Raw genomic sequence first — 21,402 nt, 5'->3', positions numbered from 1 at the left:
ACTTGATGTAATGATCTCTTTCATTTGTTACTAATTGTTTGTTCCTGATGAAGAAGAAGCCTACACAGGAATGCTGTTGAATTGAGTTAAGATGGCAGTTTCCTTAGCAGCTATGTTTTACTGTTAAACAAAAAAGAGTGGGGAGGGGCAACCTGCCACGGAGAAATCTTTCTTCAGCTTGTTTCATATCACAAGAATTATACCAGGAGATTCAGGGTCAGGTATAGCAAATATGGAATAATTTGTATGTGGTCAAAAGAGAATAAAATTGGCTTACAGCAATGCTATAAACTATATTGGTAGACTGAAGTAAGACTATCTGTCTATTGCGCTTACAAGTCAAACTGGAGTAGAAATTCCTGATTCGAACTGCTCACAATGTCTTCTTGCAAGGGAGTCACATCCTAGAGTATATCTACAAATGACATCAACTTTCATCTCATTTTAACTTCAGTTGAAAATTTCAGTCTCTGACACTCACAGACCAAGGCAAAATATCTTCTACTTCAAAAACTCATTTTGTATTGCTGAATTGAAGAGAAGTTTTAGCTCTAATTTTTACTAGTAACTGTTTCAAAGTATCTTAGGAGAGAAAACAGAGAATGCTTTTTATATGTTTAACATATTTCCATATCTAATTTTCAAGAACCTTAAAATACTGCTAATTTTTAAAAGCATACAGTATGTCAAAATATATATATATTTATATATTCACTATTAGTTGTATGAATAAACTTTGCTTTCTCCATATGTTCTTTTAAATTATTATGCTGTCTAATCATTTCCTAGAAGTTATCCTGAGTTTATTACAACCATCTTGAATGGCTTTTTAAAAAGTAATGCACTACTAAACCAAGTTTTAGATCCCTTAAATATATTACATATCTCAAGAAAAATGTAGCAGTACTATAATTACTATTTGTGAAATTTTAAAATCTAGTATATAGTAGGCACTTTCTGGGCCCTGGGGGCATAGTCCTGAATGAGAGAACATGTCCCTGCCCCAGAGAGCTTACATTTTAATAAAGAAGACATAACATAAATCAGTAAACAAATAAATATATGTCAATACCACATAATGATACATTCTGTGAAGAATTTTAGGGAGGGAGTAATAAGATACATTTGGAGATAGGGTAGTAAGAGATGGCCTCTCTTGAATGGTGACTTTGAGCAAAGATGAAATGAAATGAGGGTGTGAGCCATGCAAAGATCTGGAGGAAAAGCATTCAGGAAGGGAACAGAAAGAGCAAAGTCCGTGGGAGCAGAAACAAATTGTTGCATTGAGGAACCAAAAGGAGACCATTGTGGCTATGTGCTCATGGTAGGGAGTGGGAGAATGAGCTCTGAGGAGAAAGGTGAGCACTGCCAGAATCCTGGAAGGTTGCATAAACCATGTCAGATAATTACTTGTGGAGGAGTTTCAGCCTAATTTCCTTCTCAGTTCTTATTTTTTAGACACGCTTATGTGCTGCTCTTATTTAGCTTTGGATCTAGATATTCTAATTAGAATATCTACTTAGCTTTGGATCTAGATAGTCTAATTAGAAGCAATTAAACCTGCATGCCATAAATATTTGTCTTCCGAAAATAGTTTAATTAGACTTAGGAGTTTTATGCTTTAGTTATAGTATTTGTTCTAGTGAGTGCAGAGTGAATGCGAAAGAATTAGGTCATTTGATCACTGGGTTCTTCGCTTTGAAAATGCTTTTAAGTAACGAACGAAATTTGCTTTGTATTAAAATATTACCATTCCGAATATCTTCTTTGTACAGGGGCTGTTGAAAGTTGCCATAGATAATGCCAGAGCTCAAGAGAAACAGGTCCAGCTGGAAAAAACTGAGCTGAAGATGGATTTTTTAAGGGAAAGAGAACTAAGGGAAACACTTGAGAAGCAGTTGGCTATGGAACAAAAGAATAGAGGTATTTCCAAATTTCCAGATAAGTTTAATATTTACAGAAAATATTAAACATATTAATACTATGATGGTGATTTATTTTGAAATTGTAGTATTTTTGTTAATTTAACGGTAGCTAAAGTTCAGAGCAGAATTTGAATCCTAGGCTCATTGTATTTCTTAATCTCCAAAGTACATGTTTTCTTTTCTGTTCCTACCTCAGGAAATTGAAATACGTCCATTACATCATTAATTATATAACTTTTATTGATTGTTGAGTTTAAAAATTCATGTTCTTTAAGATAAGAATAAACTCTAATGATAGCCATGAAGAAAAATTTTATGTTAATTCACAATTGCCCTTTGAAAAACTTGAGTTAAACTCATAAAGCTAAAATAGAAGATACTGATTATTCAAGCGAAGCAGGTTTACTAAGATATTTATCAACTGAAATTGAAAATGGATGAATATCTGAACAAATGACCAAAGTTAAATGTTTGTATAATTTTCTTTCTGAAGGCCTCATTTTCATCCAACAAGGTCAAGTACACAGAGTAGAAACTGATATAAATTCTTATTGGATAAAATAATATTATTGATCTGTGAACTGCTTCTTTTGTCACACTGTATGGTGCATCTATAGATAATTTTGAAGGTCATTTATATTTGCATGTTTATTTTATGTATGAATTTGAAGATTATTTTGTCTACAATCAACTGCCTCTTTGCTTCAACTATGCATTTAATATATATCCAATATAAATGCTCCACATTATTTTCTTTTATATGTTGGAAATGGTCATTTAAAAATAGTTGTTTCTGTTTTGTCTTTAAACTAGCAGGATTTACCAGGTTGTTTTATTAGCTATTACGAAGCAACAGCTAGTGTATTCCTGGAAGTTGGTCAATTTGGGACACTGTCATCCCAGATGTATAGCACAGTTCTAAATAATGTGGCTTCACATAGATTCAGGTATTTAAATAATCAAAACAAGGTAAACATTGATAATGGCTGTATTCCAAGTGAATAAATAAGTTGGGTCAAAGAACTCAATCTGTGGAACCAGCTTCCATGAGACAGCCATGTTTTTATTTTGTTCTCACTTAATTTTGTTTAGTCCTTTTTTACAGAACTTAAAAACAGGCCTGGGGATTCCTAAAGTAACCCTTTGGTTACTGGAGAGACCTTCAGAATTTTATTGGTTCAAACCTTTTGTGAGGATTTACATTCTGTTTTCTTTTGTTAACCACTAGAGGGCAAAACATTCACAGATCACACCGTAAAGTTCCCATTTAATTAATTATGAACAGTAAATTCAAGGCAATAACAATCAATACTTATCTATTATGAATGTGCCTATTGAAGCAGTGTATCACCCTGAAGAGAGAGAACATGGCGATCCCATTTGGTTCAATCATGTAGGAGGAAACTGTGAGGGGTCAATGGCAAAGTGAAGGGTATTAAGCCTTTAGAGCCACAAGGGTATACAATCCAAATAAATATTTCAGAAATTACTGTTTCTTTTCAAAGAGACTCATAAATAATCATTTTTGGAAAGGGAAACAGTAGGCAGGTAATTTTGTTAAGGTAAGCACATGATTTGCACACCATTAAATAAGGGAAATTAATGTTTAAAATCAGTTTCAATTTCTTTTCGTATAACACCATAGCCAGTGTACATTTTGATACAAACAGGTTTTTAAAAATATATGGTACAGCAACAATACACCTGACATGTAAATTAGCTTCCATCTTAAAAATATTAATAATAGGCCGGGCACGGTGGCTTACACCTGTAATCCCAGCACTTTGGGAGGGCGAGACGGGTGGATCATGAGGTCAGGAGATCGAGACCATCCTGGCTAACAAGGTGAAACCGCGTCTCTACTAAAAAATACAAAAAATTAGCCGAGCGTGGTGGCAGGTGCCTGTAGTCCCAGCTACTCGGGAGGCTGAGGCAGGAGAATGGCGTGAACCGGGGAGGCAGAGCTTTCAGTGAGCCAAGATCGCGCCAGTGCACTCCAGCCTGGGCTGGGCAACAGAGCGAGACTCCGTCTCAAAAAAAAAAAAAAAAATATATATATATATATATATATACACATATATATATATATAATAAAAACAGGATTATGTGGAAATTAGAAATTAAAACTAAAATACTTGAGTCATTATTTTATAATTTGATTAAATATTCTGCTTTAAAAATGTTGCTGTTCTTTAATCTGTAGTAAGAAATCAAACAGTAAATATGGAATGATTAGTCTTCATGACTAAGAGAAGCATTTTCTCATACTGAGTCTGTCACATTGATATCTACAATGTTTATCAACCATCAGCAAAGATAATTTTAAAGAAAAATGCATATTCCCATATGCTGAGTAGTTACCATATGTATACATATATATGTAGTAAAAGTTAAAACAATTATCCTCCAGAAAACATAGTTGATATACATTTTGTAAAGAACAGTAGTTATTATTTATCAAGTATGTATCATATACAAATATTTAAATTGTCCAGTTGGAGAAAAATGTTTCATAATCAACTTTTTGTATTATCTATTTTTTTAAATATAAAAGGCTCATTATTGTTACCAGCAGCATATTATTATTAGCAATGGGGGTTCATACTGCCTCAGATTTCTGCAGAGTGAAAGTAGAATAATTTTCTTAAAATATATCATAGTACTGTAAATTTGCTGTGAGAAAAATATTCTCAGGAAATCATCGTAACTTCATCCAAACAAAAACATTTCTGTTCTATACATTAACAATAATTAAAAGTATTTTTTCTAGTGTACAAAAAATATTTATTACATTTCCTAAAATTTTAAGAAAGAAATTATTAAAAACTGAGTTGGTCTAACATTGCTTTCCAAAGCGTTTTTAGGGGAGATGCTCCATTTGCTGCTCAAAATTGATGCCCTATGAGGAAATAGGAAGGAGGCATGCTTATAAGCTTTTGCACTATCCAAATGACTCTGCACTATTGTGATTCAAGGACAGAGAACTAAGCCACAAAATTCATTTAATCAAGCTTCCTTTATCAGTGAATACAAACATTTACTAAAATTAGTTTCCTATTAAATTTATCTTTACATATGGCAATTAAAGCCATTCTTGTAATGTAATAGTTCTAGGCTAAAATAAAAATTGGCTTTCTTATTATTTTACTGGGAATTATTTTAGATAAAGGTGGAGATTTTTGGAACTTTCTTTTTATAGGTAGACTCAGTTCAGCAGGAAAACAAAATGAATAATATAAAAAATATAGACCATTTGGAAATTAGCAGCATTATGAAAATTTAAAAAAAAAAATAATAATATGCACACACTCTTTTTTAGCCATAGTTCAAAAGAGGCTAAAGAAGGAGAAGAAGGCAAAGAGAAAATTGCAGGAAGCACTTGAGTTTGAGACGAAACGGCGTGAACAAGCAGAACAGACGCTAAAACAGGCAGCTTCAACAGATAGTCTCAGGGTCTTAAATGGTAAGAGGGTGTATATTATTGCATGAATAACTGTCATTTTTAATGCTTAAAGGACAGTTTAGGCATGTGTTTGTAGTTTTGTATGTTTCTATATCTTGTGATTCATTCAGCTATACTTGAAGCTGAAAGCAGGGTGGGAAGAACGTGTTGGGGAAAATGCCTTATTTTATAGGTGCTTCCACTGTTTTTTACTGAACTCCAGCATCTGGGACTTGTCATTGCTTCTCTGCTTAACCAGATTTTTTTCTACTGAAGCACAATAAAATATTAATTTGAGAATTTCCGAACCCCCATCCTCTTTTATGAACAATGTTGTGTTGCTTACTGTTCAAATCTTCCGAAAATTCTTATGGTTACAGTTTTTGTTCAACCTTTAAAAGATGACAAAGATTTATGTAATTTTAATTCAGCACCAAAGTAACAGGTTGCTCTTTTTTTTTAAAGGACAATAGGAATCAAATGAAATATGTGTCACTCTTACCTTTCTGTGCTTTTAGACTCTCTGACCCCAGAGATAGAGGCTGACCGCAGTGGCGGCAGAACAGATGCTGAAAGGACAATACAAGGTAGGAATTTGCAGAAGGCTATAAATCTAGATCTTGCTATATGAGTTTTTCCTCAGCTTTAGCCTGCTATTCAAGCATGTAGCCTACCATCTGGGCCACATCAAAACAAGTTCAAACAAGGTCAAGTTCATCTTGCTTGTTTATATGAGTGAATTCATTTTGTGCTGATAGATTTTCTTTAAATTAACAGGTCATCTCTGTTTATACAATGCAATTAAAAGGAATAATTAATTTTAAACAATGTATGATTTAATCTTGGACACAGTAAATGTGCTTTATTGAATGTGTGAAGCCCAGTCTAATGCAGGAAGGGTTTATAAGTTCTGTGCTACATAAATAAAATATGTGGTTAATCAAATAGGTAGTTCTTACAATTTAAAAATGTCTAACTACTCATTTTTATGACAGTTACTGCAAGGTACCTGCAAAATAGACTAGTTGAATGCTAACAATAAATAAGACTGTTTAGTTCCTATGTGGATTCCAAATGTTCTGTATGCCATTATATACACTTTAATAACACAAATCTGCTGAGTAAAATCATATATAGCATACCAAAGGGAGTTGTATTAAATGCTCAGAAGAGCTAAATATGTATATTGTCATGATCGTACTATTAGAAAAGAATAAAACCAGAAGGTAGCATTTATAGGCAAACATCTATTCCAGACGACAAATTCAACCTAACAACATGAATACTAAACAGTAACAAGAGCATTTGTTTTCTATTTAAAATGAAGGTGATTCTTCAAAGGGATGCCTAAAATGATTAACTGCCATAATCCTCCCAATTGCTTTTATTCTGCATTTTAAACTCAATCATTTTTAGGATATTATATGACGTTAATTGTGTTACTTAATCAGCTCCAAATATGTCATTCTTGGCTTAGTGTAAAGGAAATATACTTTTGTAAACTATCATATGTGCAAGAAGTAACAATCACAAACTTGAAGAAACATTTTTGAGGAAAGAATGGATTTTTTTTTGCCTATATTTATTTTACCTGAGGCCATTCCAATTAATTTGTAAATCCTAAGGTTTGAATCATATGTTATTATGAGACATCTTGGATATACAAGATTAATGCTATTGTAGATATAGAAAAAGATCTGAATTTTTAGAGTACTATGGATTTCAGCACACTTATATTGTGTATGTGTTTGTATGTATATGGTTATGACAATTAAAAGAATCCTCTTGCATCTTATAAAACTTACATACACATGTTCAAAATTACTGTTAATGAAAAAACCAGTCCTCTTTATCAGGGACAATAGCACCAACAAGACAAATGCAAATATCAGCACCAATGTGTACATGCAGGGGCTATTCACGCATTAGATAATGTCAAAGTGGTCTCAGAAAGCACATGAGCCCATAGATAAGTGTGACATATAAATCATCTGATATACACAGAATCCTCAAGGTGGTCAGAACTCAATCTAGAAAAAATTGAAACAATATCGTCCTGCATATAAATGAGAGATTCGTTGTTAATATTAAGAAGTGATTAAACGTTTTTGTATGGTTGATGATATAATATGTATGCCACCCATAACAACATGTTGGTTGTTAATAAGGCTATGGTTATTTTTGTTTGAATTTGTCAAATTTACATATGTTCAAACATACATTTTAATATAGGTAAAGTCTTGCTGTATGAGGCTGAAATGTTGACAACTTTCAGTTTCCATTGTTGTGACTGACTTATTCTGAAGAAAAGTTTTAATCACAAATTGCCTTCCTTTTAGTATCCAGAATCTTACCAGTGGAGGAATACAGTAAACCTATGCACCAACAACTTAATGGTTATGGAAACAAAACATTTGTACAACAATTATACATAGTAATTTAAAACCATATACACATTTTATGGAATTATTTTTGCCTTTAATTGTAATAGAAAGTCCTCACTCACTTTATTCATTCATTCAGCCTGTCCATTGTTGTACTGGTCAAAATGTACAGTTGTTTTTTAATAAAACATACTAACTATTCATTATATTTATCAGATAATATGACTTTTCCCAAATTGTAATAAGAAAAAACACTGTCAATGAATCTGTTTCTAGCTGTTAGTTGCTAAAAGATATTTTACCAGCAGTCAAACTATTTCAAGACTCTTAACATAACAGAGCAAAGAGATCATATTTGCTATTCTAACACCCTATTCAATAAGCTTTATTAGCCCTTTGAAATTTTTTTCTAACCTCAGACAAAATTCATACATTTGGAAGCTAACAAACAGAATACAATTAACTGTGAACAAAAGCAATCAAAGAAAGAATACTGTATTTAGTTAAATGTTGTCTAAGGACAAGAAAGGGAAAGGCAAAAAAGGAAGAACCAGAACTCATTACTAATTTGTGAAACGGTCTATGTCATGCATTTTGGGAGCCATGAGCACCTGCTGCTTCACAATTCAAGAATGACACACACACAGCCTCTCACACTCATCACTTTCTCTCTCCAACTGTCCCCAAGCCCAGGTGTTATGACATTCTTTGTATTATTTCTTGCTCCCAATCCAACCATAACTGAAATTATTTTCTATTCCAAAGTAAACTCAATTTATTGGGAAAGACAAAATAAGCCCACAGGTTTTTTAATTTTTTCATGTATTTTTAACATTTCTGGCAATAAATAAATGCCACACTTGGCCCAAGAGTTAGTCACCTAGAAGTTGGGCACTTAAATACTTACTGCTTGAGTGCTAAGTAATTACCCCTAAATATGCACCTCTGGGTAGACTAAATATTGCCTCACTGGCATTTTGTATCACCATTTCTATAAAACCACAGAGGTGGACAAGAGGAATCAATAAAGTAGTTTAGAAAGTATTTCTGAAGAAAGAAGCCCTAAATAATTTACTTGCATTTTCTTAATGAAGTAAATCAGCTCATAGTACGCAGGGTAGATTCTTCATTGCTGATTTTCAAATAACTAGGAATTCATGAATTGTAAAAATGCTATAAGTACAGAACAGACATTCAAAAATTTTTAAAAAACTTCTTCCAGGAACTGAAATATATGGCCATTAACTCTCTTATGCCTTATGTCACACAGATTTATATGGCATGATTTGTGTTGGACTTTGAGAAATTTACCCTACTCAAGAATTTCTCTAAGATCTTTTGAATATATAAAGTAGACAGAGTTCATAAAAACAATCATCGAGCAGTGTTTTGGGCCTGTCAGTAAATATCCCTCAAAACCCCTCTGGCCCCTACACATATATATGCACATACGCGTACATTTTATGTAGCCAAATCTATAACATGATGGCTTTCTTCAGCTAAGTCGTCATCTTATTTTATTCTTTCTCCTTAGGCAACAGCATCTACTTTCATAGTTTCTTTCTTTTTTCTTTTTCTTTTCTTTTCTTTTCTTTTTTTTTTTTTTTTTTTTTTTTGAGACAGAGTCTCACTCTGTTGCCCAGGCTGGAGTGCAGTGGCACCATCTCGGTTCACCATAACCTCCACCTCCTGGGTTCAAGCGATTCTCCTGCCTCAGCCTCCTGAGTAGCTGGGACTACGGGCATGCACCACCATGCCCAGTGGTGTTTTTAGTAGAGACGGTGCTTCACTATGTTGACCAGGCTGGTCTCGAACTCCTGACCTTGTGATCCGCCCAGCTTGGCCTCCCAAAGTGCTGGGATTACAAGCGTGAGCCACCGCGCCTGGCCCCGTAGTTTCTTTAACTTACATATTTAGAAAATTTATAGACATTTTTCCAATCCACTCAGACATCTCTTAAGAGCTCCAGATAATAATATCCAACTTTTTATTTGGTCGACTCACAGAGACCCAAAACTTCAGTGCACAAAACGGTATGTATCCTCTCCCCTCTCCCCAAGCCTGCCTTTCTCCAGTGTTCCTTCCCTATGGCACCCTAATCCATCTAGTCCAATATTGTCGTTAATATGTAATGAGGGCAGAGTGGAGCGTGACATTTCCCTCCCTCACTCCCTCATCCTCTATGCCCGGTCACGACTCTTTCCCTCCAATCTCTGTGCTCCCATCATACTGGAAGTTTTTGTTGTTGTTTCACTTCTTTCCCCACCTACTGGAGACATTTTTTCTTCTTCCTTGCCTTTACTTAACCACCCCTTAAGTCCCAGCTTGGAAATATTACCTCAAGGAACACTTCCCAGACCCCTCACTCTCCCGCTGTGGCAACTCCCTGCCCCCTGGGACTAGTTCTGCCTCTTAGAGGTTCTTACTACACCTTCCATTTCTCCATAGGAACATGCTGTACATGCAGTTCCTTGTTCAATGCCTTCTTCTTATCTCTGTGGTAGCTGGGGCAGAGCATAAACCATGCATGTTTTGTTCACTGCCATGCTCCTATTGTCTGAGAGAGTGTCTGGCACATAGTGGTGCCTGCTATTCCCTGAAGGAATGAATCAGCCATCGAGGAATTAGGACCTATGTTAGATCTTGTGGATATGAAGATCCTTAATGTTCTGACATTTCTCAGACTTTGGTTGAAGAGATTGATGAGAGGGAAAAATGGATGACCCAGAATTAGACCGGGCGCGGTGGCTTACACCTGTAATCCCAGCACTTTGGGAGGCTGAGTAGGGCGGATCCCAAGGTCAGGAGTTTGAGACCAGCCTGGCCAACATAGTGAAACCCCATCTCCACTAAAAATGTAAGAAATTAGCCGGGCATGGTGGCAAGTATCTGTAATGCCAGCTACTCGGGAGGCTGAGGCAGGAGAATCAGGCTGAGGCAGGAGAATCACTTGAACCTTTGAGGCGGAGGTTGCAGTGAGCCGAAGTTGCACCACTGCACTCCAGCCCGGGCAACAGTGCGAGACTCTGTCTCAAAAAAAAAAAAACAGAAAAAAAACAGAAAGAAGGAAACCCAGAATTAATGTTTATATGCAATAGCTGAATTAACAGGATGTGTTTATTCTTCGTTTGCATTTTTAACTTTATTTTCTTCTTTTCACATTTGACCTAAGATTTGGATTCCGTAAATACTTAGATCCAATTTTCCATTTTAAATTGGTATTTCACTTACCACAATAACAAAAAGTTCATTTTCAAACTAGTAGTTTTTTGCTTTCACTTTTTAAGTAAAAACAAGTTTTTTTAAACCAAGAAAAATAATTGTTAAAACCAATGGCGATATAGACCATAGTTCCTCTGACATCTTAGAATATCTGCAAGTTGTGCTTGCAAAATCTTGACTTCACTTGAAAGTACAACTCTTTTATTTACATCCAATGACCATAATCAAAACTGTTTGGCTTTTTATTCTTTTTTGACTGATCTTAGATCATAGAAAACCAAATATTCTTCCAATAAAAAGACATAAAAGACTTGCCTTCACATTAAAAATCTTTTTTCTAATGTAAAAATATCTTCTTTCTGTTTGCTAAATATTTGAAGATACGTGCTGAATTTTAAAATTATTCAGTTTTTCAACAAATATTTATTCAACATTGATGATATGCCAAGCACACTTTTATGTAACTGCTTTAACATTGGGAAAGGACTTTAAGATAAATTAAATCTCCTTATTGTGCAAAAGAGGGGGCTTAGTGAGGTTGGATGACTTGTTAAAAGTCACACTAAGAGTTTATTGGAGCTAGGACTGTAAGTCCAGTTGCTTTCCACATCTTGTTCTTCCTGGTTGCTTTTAGATTAGGATTGTTAAATTATTCCCTTCTTACTCTTTTACAATATATTATTATTGTTGTTGTTATTTGTTTTGTTAACTTACAGCTCCAAAGAATCATATTTCATGTCATTCTTATGATGGGAATTTACATCTTTGAGCAAGCTTTTTTTTTTTTTAAATCAAATATGCTGTCACTCAATGAATTTCCTAGTAATACATTTTCTTTCATTTAGACAGGTATATTAATAGTAAGTGGAAGTATTTACTCATTAAAATAGTTAGGTGGATTGGGAACTGAAATGTATTGAGCCTTTCCTGTGTATTCTAATTTAAAGGCAAGATCACCTAAGATCAGAATGACTGATCAACTTTCTCACAGTCACACTACTAGTTAATGGGGTTTCTGGGTTTCTGGCATTGAATCGAGATTTATGACTTCAAAGTCCTTGTTGCTTCCACCAAAACTTTTTACCCAGGCTTACATGTCCCTTTTATAAGATAACCACTCCCAACCACATCACTCATTTTAGATAGTTAGCTTGTTGCCTCTTAATGACCAAAAAGTCCAAAACAGTGTACTGCCAACGAATGATATACAATTGAAAAAATGTTTCCTTTCCTGCTTTTTACTTTTTCATCAGCCATTGTGCCTATATTATGTTTATAGACACTTCCAGACACACTGGGGGAAACCCCACTCTAAGCAAAGAAAATAAAGTGACAGTGAAAAAATTAAGACAGTAATCATATTTAGAGAAAAAAATCTACAACTTAACATGTAATGAATTTATGATAAATTTACAATGTCAGCGACAGATCCAATTTTGATTTAATATATGACATTTGGTGAGCCCCTTTGTTTCTTTTGACGTATGCATTTGAATAGAAGTTGCTAAATGGTATCCCAAGACTTTCATACTTTAACAGCACTAAATTGTATCTTACTTATACTTACCACTTTTAAGATCTTTATGAAAGTATTGTTCAAGTTTGATTGTCATATAATTGTTAATGCACATTTCAATTTCTAATATGACTTTTAAGATCAGTGTGGGAATGGGGATTCCTTAGGCACTTCTATGGAAGCTAATAGTTAAGAAATGCTAGAAATCACGTCTAGACTGAAATCTCTGCCCCATTGTTTCCCCCACCCCTTTAGCAATAGCTTAACCTCAAAAGGTAATTGTGAAGATTAAATAAAATAATCCATGTAAAGCACTTAGCACATGCTGGGCAATAGTTTGCATACAGTTAAGTTTTAGATGTTAGTATTAAATTTTATTATTACAACATATTTACTACAGGTCTTGGCAATTGGTAAACACTGAAGCTATTATTACTTTTAATATGTAATTTACTTTTCCCTTTTTGGGAAATCGACTTGTGTTTATAATACAATGTTGAATTATTCCCATAGTAAAGTGTTTGTGGAAATGTCCAAGAACTTTTTAATGTTACCTAACCACGTTTTCCATATTTAAAAGTGTCTTTATTTAGATTGAAAAGGGGGATGTGGGGGAGAAGGAGAGGTTTCTTAGAAACAAAACAAACAAACAAATCAGGACTAAAACTGTTTTCGGGGCTGCCTGCACTGCATATTGACTATTGATTAGTCATTTAGAAATAAGTAATCACCATGGGTATTACCTTAAACCATTTTTCTCAATCTTAAAATATAAATATTAGAATTATGTTACTATGAACAAAACAAAACAATAAATTTCCCTCTAGTCCCTTGGCACTGGTTTCTGGTGTTTGGCAGCATTTCTATAAAGCTAATCAATTTAAGATGTCACTGATTAAATTGAACAAAAGGTGGTATTGATTGTAGGCAGTAAGCAATAAACGGACTATTGTTCTATAGTTATTATAGGTTATTGTTAACTACTCATTTAACTAGACAATCAGTTATTAATATTAAACAGAAAGTTTTAGCGATACCCATAAATGTTAACATTTTTTAAAATTTTAGAATTTTTTTAAATTTCAGCATAAATATTTTATTCTTTTTTTATTTATTTTATTTTATTATTATTATACTTTAAATTTTAGGGTACATGTGCACAATGTGCAGGTTAGTTACATATGTATACATGTGCCATGCTGGTGTGCTGCACCCATTAACTCGTCATTTAGCATTAGGTGTATCTCCTAATGCTATCCCTCCCCCCTCTCCCCACCCCACAACAGTCCCCAGAGTGTGATGTTCCCCTTCCTGTGTCCATGTGTTCTCATTGTTCAATTCCCACCTATGAGTGAGAATATATTTTATTCTTTTAAAAATATATTTTAAAAAGTAATACTGTGTTTTAATGTAACTGGATATGCTTGAACTCCAAATGCTAAAGGCCTCTTGTGGGTTTTTGTGGGAAATTACTTCTTACATAAATTAAACTATACGTGATATAGACATAGTAGGCATTGTGTAAGTATGAAGCTGCTCAAAATAGTAATAGAATGTAACTCATTATAATTATTTACTATGTAAAAATATTTAAATACATTGTTTTCGTAGAGCTAGTTTTCTAAACTGGTCCTTACGGAAAAGAAACCATTGTTATTATATGTCTGTGTTGGGACATTTCATGAAGTTTTGTGATGTTATTTCAATTAGACAGAGAAAATTTAGGCATAATGATTGAGCTTAGTTTGTAATATATCTGTTGTCTTTTTTTTTTTTTTTTTTTTGAGACAGGGTGCTGCTCTGTCACCCAGGCTGGAGTGCAGTGGTGTAATCACAGCTCACTGCATCCTCAACTTTCCAGTCTCCAGCAATCCTCCCACCTCAGCATCCTGAGTATTTGGGACCACAGACGTTGTGTGTGAGAATGCCCAGCTAATTTTCATATTTTTTGTAGACACAGGGTTTTGCCATGTTGCTCAGGCTGATCTCGAATTCCTGAGCTCAAGCGATCCACTTGCCTCGGCCTCCCAAAGTGATATGATTACAGGCGTGAGCCGCCGCACCCTGCCTGGCATCATGTTTTTCTAGTAAAAATAATGTAATAGGGGGTTGGCACTATGAGAGTTCGGGAGATAAATTACTTTAATCTGGGAATATCAAGAATGATGGATTGAAAGTGGAAGTTTAGAGAGGGGAAGTAGACATCGTGCAACTAAATTGCCATTAAATATTGAAACAGAGAGTTATTAACAGAAAATATAAATGTCTTGTCAGCATAAATAAAGTTGAAAAAAATAAATTAAGTTGGCTTGCTCATAAACATGTTTGTGGTTGGGCTTAAATAGTATCTGGAAGACCAATAGTCAAAAATAGTGATATATGGAAACTGGGAAAGATATTAGCAGGGGACCCTAAAGATCAATGCTAGATCCATTTTGATTTAACATCATAATTAGTAGCATGGAAGAGTGGTTAAACAGTGCATCGGTGAAATTCACAAGTGATCCTAATTTAAAAGTTGTGACACATCTCTGCAGTCAGTATAAACATGCAAAATAAACTTGGGGAATTTAGAAATTTAAGGAAGAATGAAATAAGATTACCTTTGTAAGAAAGAAAATTTAATTTTAACATCTGTTTTTAAAGAATATTAAAAAGCTCAACAAATATCAATGACAGTATATGTCCACTTACATCTTTTTATGGTACTATAGTAACAACAATTAGCTGCGGGGCTGAGGGGAGTATCAGACAAGAGGTAGAAAAATCAGCTGCATTTAAATTTCATATATATATTTGTACCGATGATACTTTTTACTACTATGAATTCCAAATAACTAGGAAGTTGCTTTTTCATTATAGTCAATACGTTAATTTTTAATAATTTTTATACAGTATAGTATTATCTTCAGATTTATGAAAAATATATTTATAAGGTTTTGCTTTGAGTTTTTTTAACCTTTATTATCAAGTGAAAAAAATGATGGTTCAGTTGGAGCAAGTTATCCAATTAACTTGTTCATCAAACATCATCACAACAAAAAATGTATATAATGACTACAAAAGCTGAAGAAGGTTATCATTTAGTAATATAGATAACAACTAACTCTAATAGTTCATATTCACAAAGCCTGCTTCCTCTTTTTGTATTCATCCCCCATGGTAAGGATATCCTAGCCATCTTAGAGAAACTTTAAGAAACACAGTGGCTTCTTTAAGATAGAGCATAAATAAAATTAATTTTTTTTCTGAGAAATGTTATACTTCAAGAGTCATAAAAGTGATCTGAAAATATTTAAGTAACAGAAAAAGAACCCCCATTTTAAGTCTGTTCATTACAATACAGATTTGTATGAGCAAAATAAAAAATTGGTATACAAATGCATGGTTATGGAAAGTGTGTTATTAATTTGATAGCATGTATATATTTAGACATTCTAAGCATATAAACTCTTTGATATAAATTCTTCTTTAGAAAAAAACATAATCATTTAAACTATAAATATAAAAATGCTTATAGTGCATTATTCTACCTCCCATGGTTAGGGACAGAATGCAGACATGCCACAATAATGTTTTTTTATTTCTACTGTTCGAATCATATTAATGAGAACATCATTTTGGAGAACTAATTATTTCTATTTGTCTTGTGTCACACTTTCTAATTCCCCTATATTAGCACAGCCAAAGCAAATTAATTGCTTTTCCAGTAGTTGAACCTTGTCCAAGAATGAGCTCACATTCCCTTCCAGTTTCCCTGTTTCTGGGAGTGCATTGTGTCAGAAATTTCTCTTGATACTAAACATAGTCTTGAGAATATCTTTACAGATTTCTGTGTGCTCACTTGATGAAATTTATAAGTTTAAGTGACCCGCCAAGAAAGATAAAGTTCTTAGCTGCAAGATTATACATCAAAACAGTTAAAGTGAAATTAAAATTAAATGAATGAATCTCACTGAAGCAAAAAAAGCAGTAATTAATGGTTCCCTTAATTGTCTTCATAAAATATTTGCATGGGTCTAATTTGCATAATTTGCATGTATTAATTAATCTTTCAAAGGAATTTTGTGCTGAGAGAAGCCAAAAAATCTCTTTGTTTTATTTAAGATCTAATGAAATATTTATCTTCTTTAATGAACTTCTCATCTTCATTAAAATAAAAATTGCACAAGTTTGTATGTTTTAAATGTTTTTATAATTGAAGTATTCAAAAAATCTCTTTAGTCTTACAACAGCTGAAAAACAAACATATTATTTTGCATTCAGTATCATTTTAACAACAGCAACACTTTAAAATAAAGAAAGTTCAATTTCACTTTCTCAAAGATGGCAAATCATATGGCAAATACATACAGCCATTTAGTTTTAAAAATAAGATTTATAAAGACCAGCTCATTTTTTTTAATGACAATGTTATTTTATGGCTGAAACACTGTGCAATTAGAGGGTATGGGTATTTTTCTCATCCATATGAGAAAAATCAGAATGTTTAATGGTTTGGGAAATGGTTCATTGGTTGAAAATATTTTAGCTGGTTAAAAGAAATTAGTCTGTAAAAATCTATTTGTTATTATTAACAACTGCTAGATTGACTGACAGTGTTTCCTGGCAGAAACTACACAGTTCTAACTTTATTCTAAATCTGTCTGCTAAAGAATTGCAACAGGAGTTTCTCCTCTCACAAACTAAGAGATCATAATGAAAACCAAGAGCCATGCCTTGGAAGGGATGAAATCCAAAATCTCATCAAGTGCCAAATAGTATACATTCAAGGGAACTAAGGAGGAATGGAAGGAGAGAGCCTGGAAGTTAAAAAGACATAAGGGAAAGGATATTGGTGATCTCTTAATGGGATTGTTTTTGACACAGCAGTGTTTCAGCATATTACCAAAAAAGAACATCATCTAATACTTCCAAAGCAATTTAAGGTTTACACAACTTTTTTACAGGCATTATTTTTATTGATCTTCACAGTAAACCCATTTTATATTTGAGGAAACTGAGGCACATAGATGTAAGTCACTTGGACTCAAACTGTGAATCCAGAATCTTTGAGTTCCTTTGTCTCCATACGCCTTGCTTCCTACATGACAGCAATCTTTTTATGTCATGAGAATTTATGAAGTGGCTGTGAGTGACTAAATGTTAAAGTAGATAATGAGGGTGGCATAAATTTATGAGGATTAAGATTCAAAATGCAAATATATAGTCTTTCTATGTAAAGTTTAGTAATGTGATAAAATCAATTAAATTGACTTTGAGTTTCCTGTAGGATTCATCTTCAGTAAAAAGGCATTTTCATTAGCTTGCATTTTTCTCAAGACATTTTCTCTAAAATAAAACAAAGTTTAGTTTTCTCTAAAATAAATTCACTAGTTTACAGGGATAATTAATAAATCGGTTACACAATAAATGCCAATACAGATTTTATTTTACTAATATCGATAATGTATTTAAATAACTGGTTTTAAAATGAGTAAAATTAACATTAATACAGTTTAGTGCTAAGAGAGCAGTGCTGAACTGAGAGTAATAGTCTAGTGTCAATACTATCATTCATTAATGTTGTGACCTTGGTAACTCACTTTAACTGCTAAGTCCTGTTCTAACACTGATATTTTTGTTCTGTTAAAATGGCAAAGACATCTACTTTGTTCACTGAGTATAGACACACAAACCCATGCACACACACGCATATGTATTCATGGTTTGTGTGTGTGTGTGTGTGTGTGCGCGCGCGTGTGTGTGTGTAGATAGATAGATTCTAGACCTGGAATTCCTGGGTTCAAATTCCCATGCTGCTGTTAACTGTATAATACTAAGTATAATACCAAGTGTGTAAATTACACTGTTTGATGTTTTGGGTTCCTAATCTGTAAAACAAAGATGATAATAACATTTTATTTGTGGAATTGTTATGAAGATTAAATGAATTAATGCACGTAAAGAAGTTAGAACAGTAACTGGTAGAGGCCGAGTGTTGAAAAGATTTTGCTATTTTTACAATTATGCACAAATTTAATGTAATAGTTGAAATTGTGTTTATTTTTGGTAAAAATTAAACATATCTTGCATTCTCCTCAGTCAATGATTTTTTTTTTCTGTATGTGATACATAGCTATTCTTTGGGGCATGATTGAGCTGGAAAATGAAATAAATATTCACCAGATTTTCCAGAGCATTTAAAAAATTCATGACACGGTGTGAATTTCAATAATTACATCAATTAAAACAATATAGCACAAGGAGTTTTATTTGCAACTACATATTATATATAATTATTTATCTCTTTCAGAATAAAAAATAAACTAGTTATTGTTGGCTCAAATTTAAGATGGAAGCGTTAGAGTGTCTTGATTTTTCTATTATATTTGGCAAATTTCTCCTAATATGATTTGTATTTTCGTATAGTGTGGAGTAACTGCAGACTCTTCTAATTCATATATAATCACACTCCAGAGATAGTAAATCTCCAAACATAGTTCCACTTAAGCTTACTAATTACACCTATAAAACGATGAATGATGGCTACAAATTATTGGATCTGACTCTCATTCTTTATTTATTTCTCCCTGGGAGAAAGAGTGCTGGATGGGGAGATTTTAGACCATAAATTATTTCCATACATATTCAGGTGTGCTATGTTTAACTTTGATTGCATACCCTGGTTTTACATTTACATTTAGTTCATAAGGCTTATGAAGTCATCTTAACAGAATTAAGAACTAATTATTTGATTTCTATGGTAAAACAATATTATATTAATAATTTTGATGTCTTTATTTTCTTAGTGGTTTATACTGGTTAATATAGTTTTAGGCCTCTCTTGTCCCAAAGTATGATTGTCTTTTGACTGTCCTTACCAAATTTCTCCAGAGAAGTTATAAGGCCCAATTTCACAACCTGGGCCTTATTCATAGTTAAAGGATAGTGATTTGGAGAGAAATTTCACTAATGAGAAATGTAAGATAACAAGAATGGAAAGCACTTTCCTCTTCTAAACCCAATAGATAGTAATGAGTGCCAGCCAACCTCAATGGGACCATAAGCCCAGTAGTACCATATTTGTTCTCTAAAGGAACTCCAAATACATATTTATATGCAAAGTTGCAGATTCTTAAAAGCACTGTAGAAGCCTGAATAAGAGGCGGGCTTATTTATGTTCTCTGATAATAGTAAGAGAGATTTTTTAAAACCTCTGAATAAAAAACAATTGTAATACAGCATAAACAAATTTGAAAATAGCAGTTCAGTCATAAATAAAGGAAAAAGCTCCCAAAGCTCTTTTCAATGAATGCAATGACTTCTCCTAACTGCTTTGAATTCAGACTTACTTTTTAGATAATATTTTGAGGGCCATCTTCCTACATCTTCTATTACATTTATGCCATTCAGATTAACACCATTGTGTTAGGCACTTAAGTGGTATAAATATTGCAAAGGATAAAAATGCCCAATATTTTTATTATGTAAATTCTAATTATTCTTCTTAAATGATTTGAAGGAAGAACATTTAAAGAAATTGCAGAAGATGCCTTAATTTAAAGGGTTGATTAATTATATAATATAATAGCTAATAGGCTTGTATTTCCCTAAGAGTTCAGGACCTAGCCTGGTTAATGTGTCAAAGTCTCAATTACAGAAAATAGTGAAGTAAATGTAATAGATAAGAGAAAAATATGTTAATGGAATAAAGTCACGGGTTTACTGTTTATCCTTTGGAATTACATTTCTTGTAATTCTTCATATCTTTGCTGGAGGAGACCCCATTGAGGTTTGTAACATATTTGCACTTACTTTCCAAGGGTTACCAGCAGTGGAGTCAAATGGGACTGGAATAAGCTTTTTCTCCATATTGTTTCATTATTCATAGATATTTCATTGTAGTCTTGTAATGAGATTTTAAAATACAGGCCAAATTCAACCAGTGACTTATTGCTCCTTTTTACACCCACTAATATAACAAATGAAAGCAAGTAGCCCTAATGCTTTGACTGGTTTGGTTTCAAACTAGACAGAAACCTCTTCACTGGCTCCCAACAAGACAACCTTGTCAAGCCCAAATCAAGGGCACAGGATGGGGCATCAACACCACCCAATCATCCATCCAGAAAACATGTACATACACTGAAGAATATGAGCTGCCATGTTAAACAATAGAACAAATCTCATTTTGATCAAGAGCTGGGAATAGTATTTAGCTTAGTTTCTACATTTCCTCATCTCGTAATTTCACACTCACCACAAGAGTCTCAACTGACTAATTCCAAAAACACTGATAACATTTATCTACACAGTGAAAATGTTATGAAATTAATGCTTGAGTGGTTATAAATCAACACAGAAAAAGATGTGGTGAATTTTCTAGAATGTTTATATACTTAAGTTTTTTCAGTATAACTAGATTTTTGTTTTCTGTTTCTGGTAAGCCATATAATAACTGATTTTCTAAACTAATGTGTAAATATTTAGTTTGGTAGGTAATTGCCTACTTGGATCTCAAATGCAGTTCTTGGTTGCCTTGGTTTGAACAGTGTTTTTATGTATGATTCTTTTCTTTGTGAGAAAATTAGAATGTAGACATTTATTTAAACCCAACAATGCACATAGAAGGGCTGTGAATTCTCATAGCCTAGTGGTTCCTTTGCATGTTATTTTATAAAACACAAAAAATGCAAAAACCTTTCCAATGATTTTCCTAATGGTAAAAATGCATAGTCAACAAAAAGGTGAAGTTTTATGATGCATTACAAATCTGCAGACTTTTATATTTTAACACTTGCAGTGCTTTAACATGAAAAAATATGTGTATAATTTTAGCAATATTAGGTGACTAATGATACTTTAGATTTATGAGAGACTTGAAAATAATAAATCTTGTTTTTCAGTATTGGCAGGATTTATGATTTCTGA

The 21,402-nt window shown here is 33.2% G+C and overlaps 1 protein-coding gene across 3 annotated transcripts in view; it reads left to right on the top strand.

Moving 5' to 3' along the window:
- Positions 1–21,402, top strand: part of DACH1 (dachshund family transcription factor 1) — a 430,993-nt gene that overhangs the window by 387,834 nt on the left and 21,757 nt on the right. For 2 of the 3 annotated variants that reach the window (XM_008952797.6, XM_034936783.3), the window contains 3 exons: positions 1,776–1,923; positions 5,245–5,388; positions 5,886–5,954. In XM_008952797.6, coding sequence (XP_008951045.3) covers positions 1,776–1,923; positions 5,245–5,388; positions 5,886–5,954 — 361 coding nt within the window. The remainder of the gene's footprint in view (positions 1–1,775; positions 1,924–5,244; positions 5,389–5,885; positions 5,955–21,402) is intronic. The other variant, XM_055096837.2, reaches the window with a different exon arrangement.

Source organism: Pan paniscus, chromosome 14, assembly GCF_029289425.2.
Source record: "Pan paniscus chromosome 14, NHGRI_mPanPan1-v2.0_pri, whole genome shotgun sequence".
NCBI lineage: Eukaryota > Metazoa > Chordata > Mammalia > Primates > Hominidae > Pan > Pan paniscus.
The sequence above is the reverse complement of the archived record's forward strand: the minus strand, read 5'-3'. Positions and strand labels throughout refer to the sequence as shown.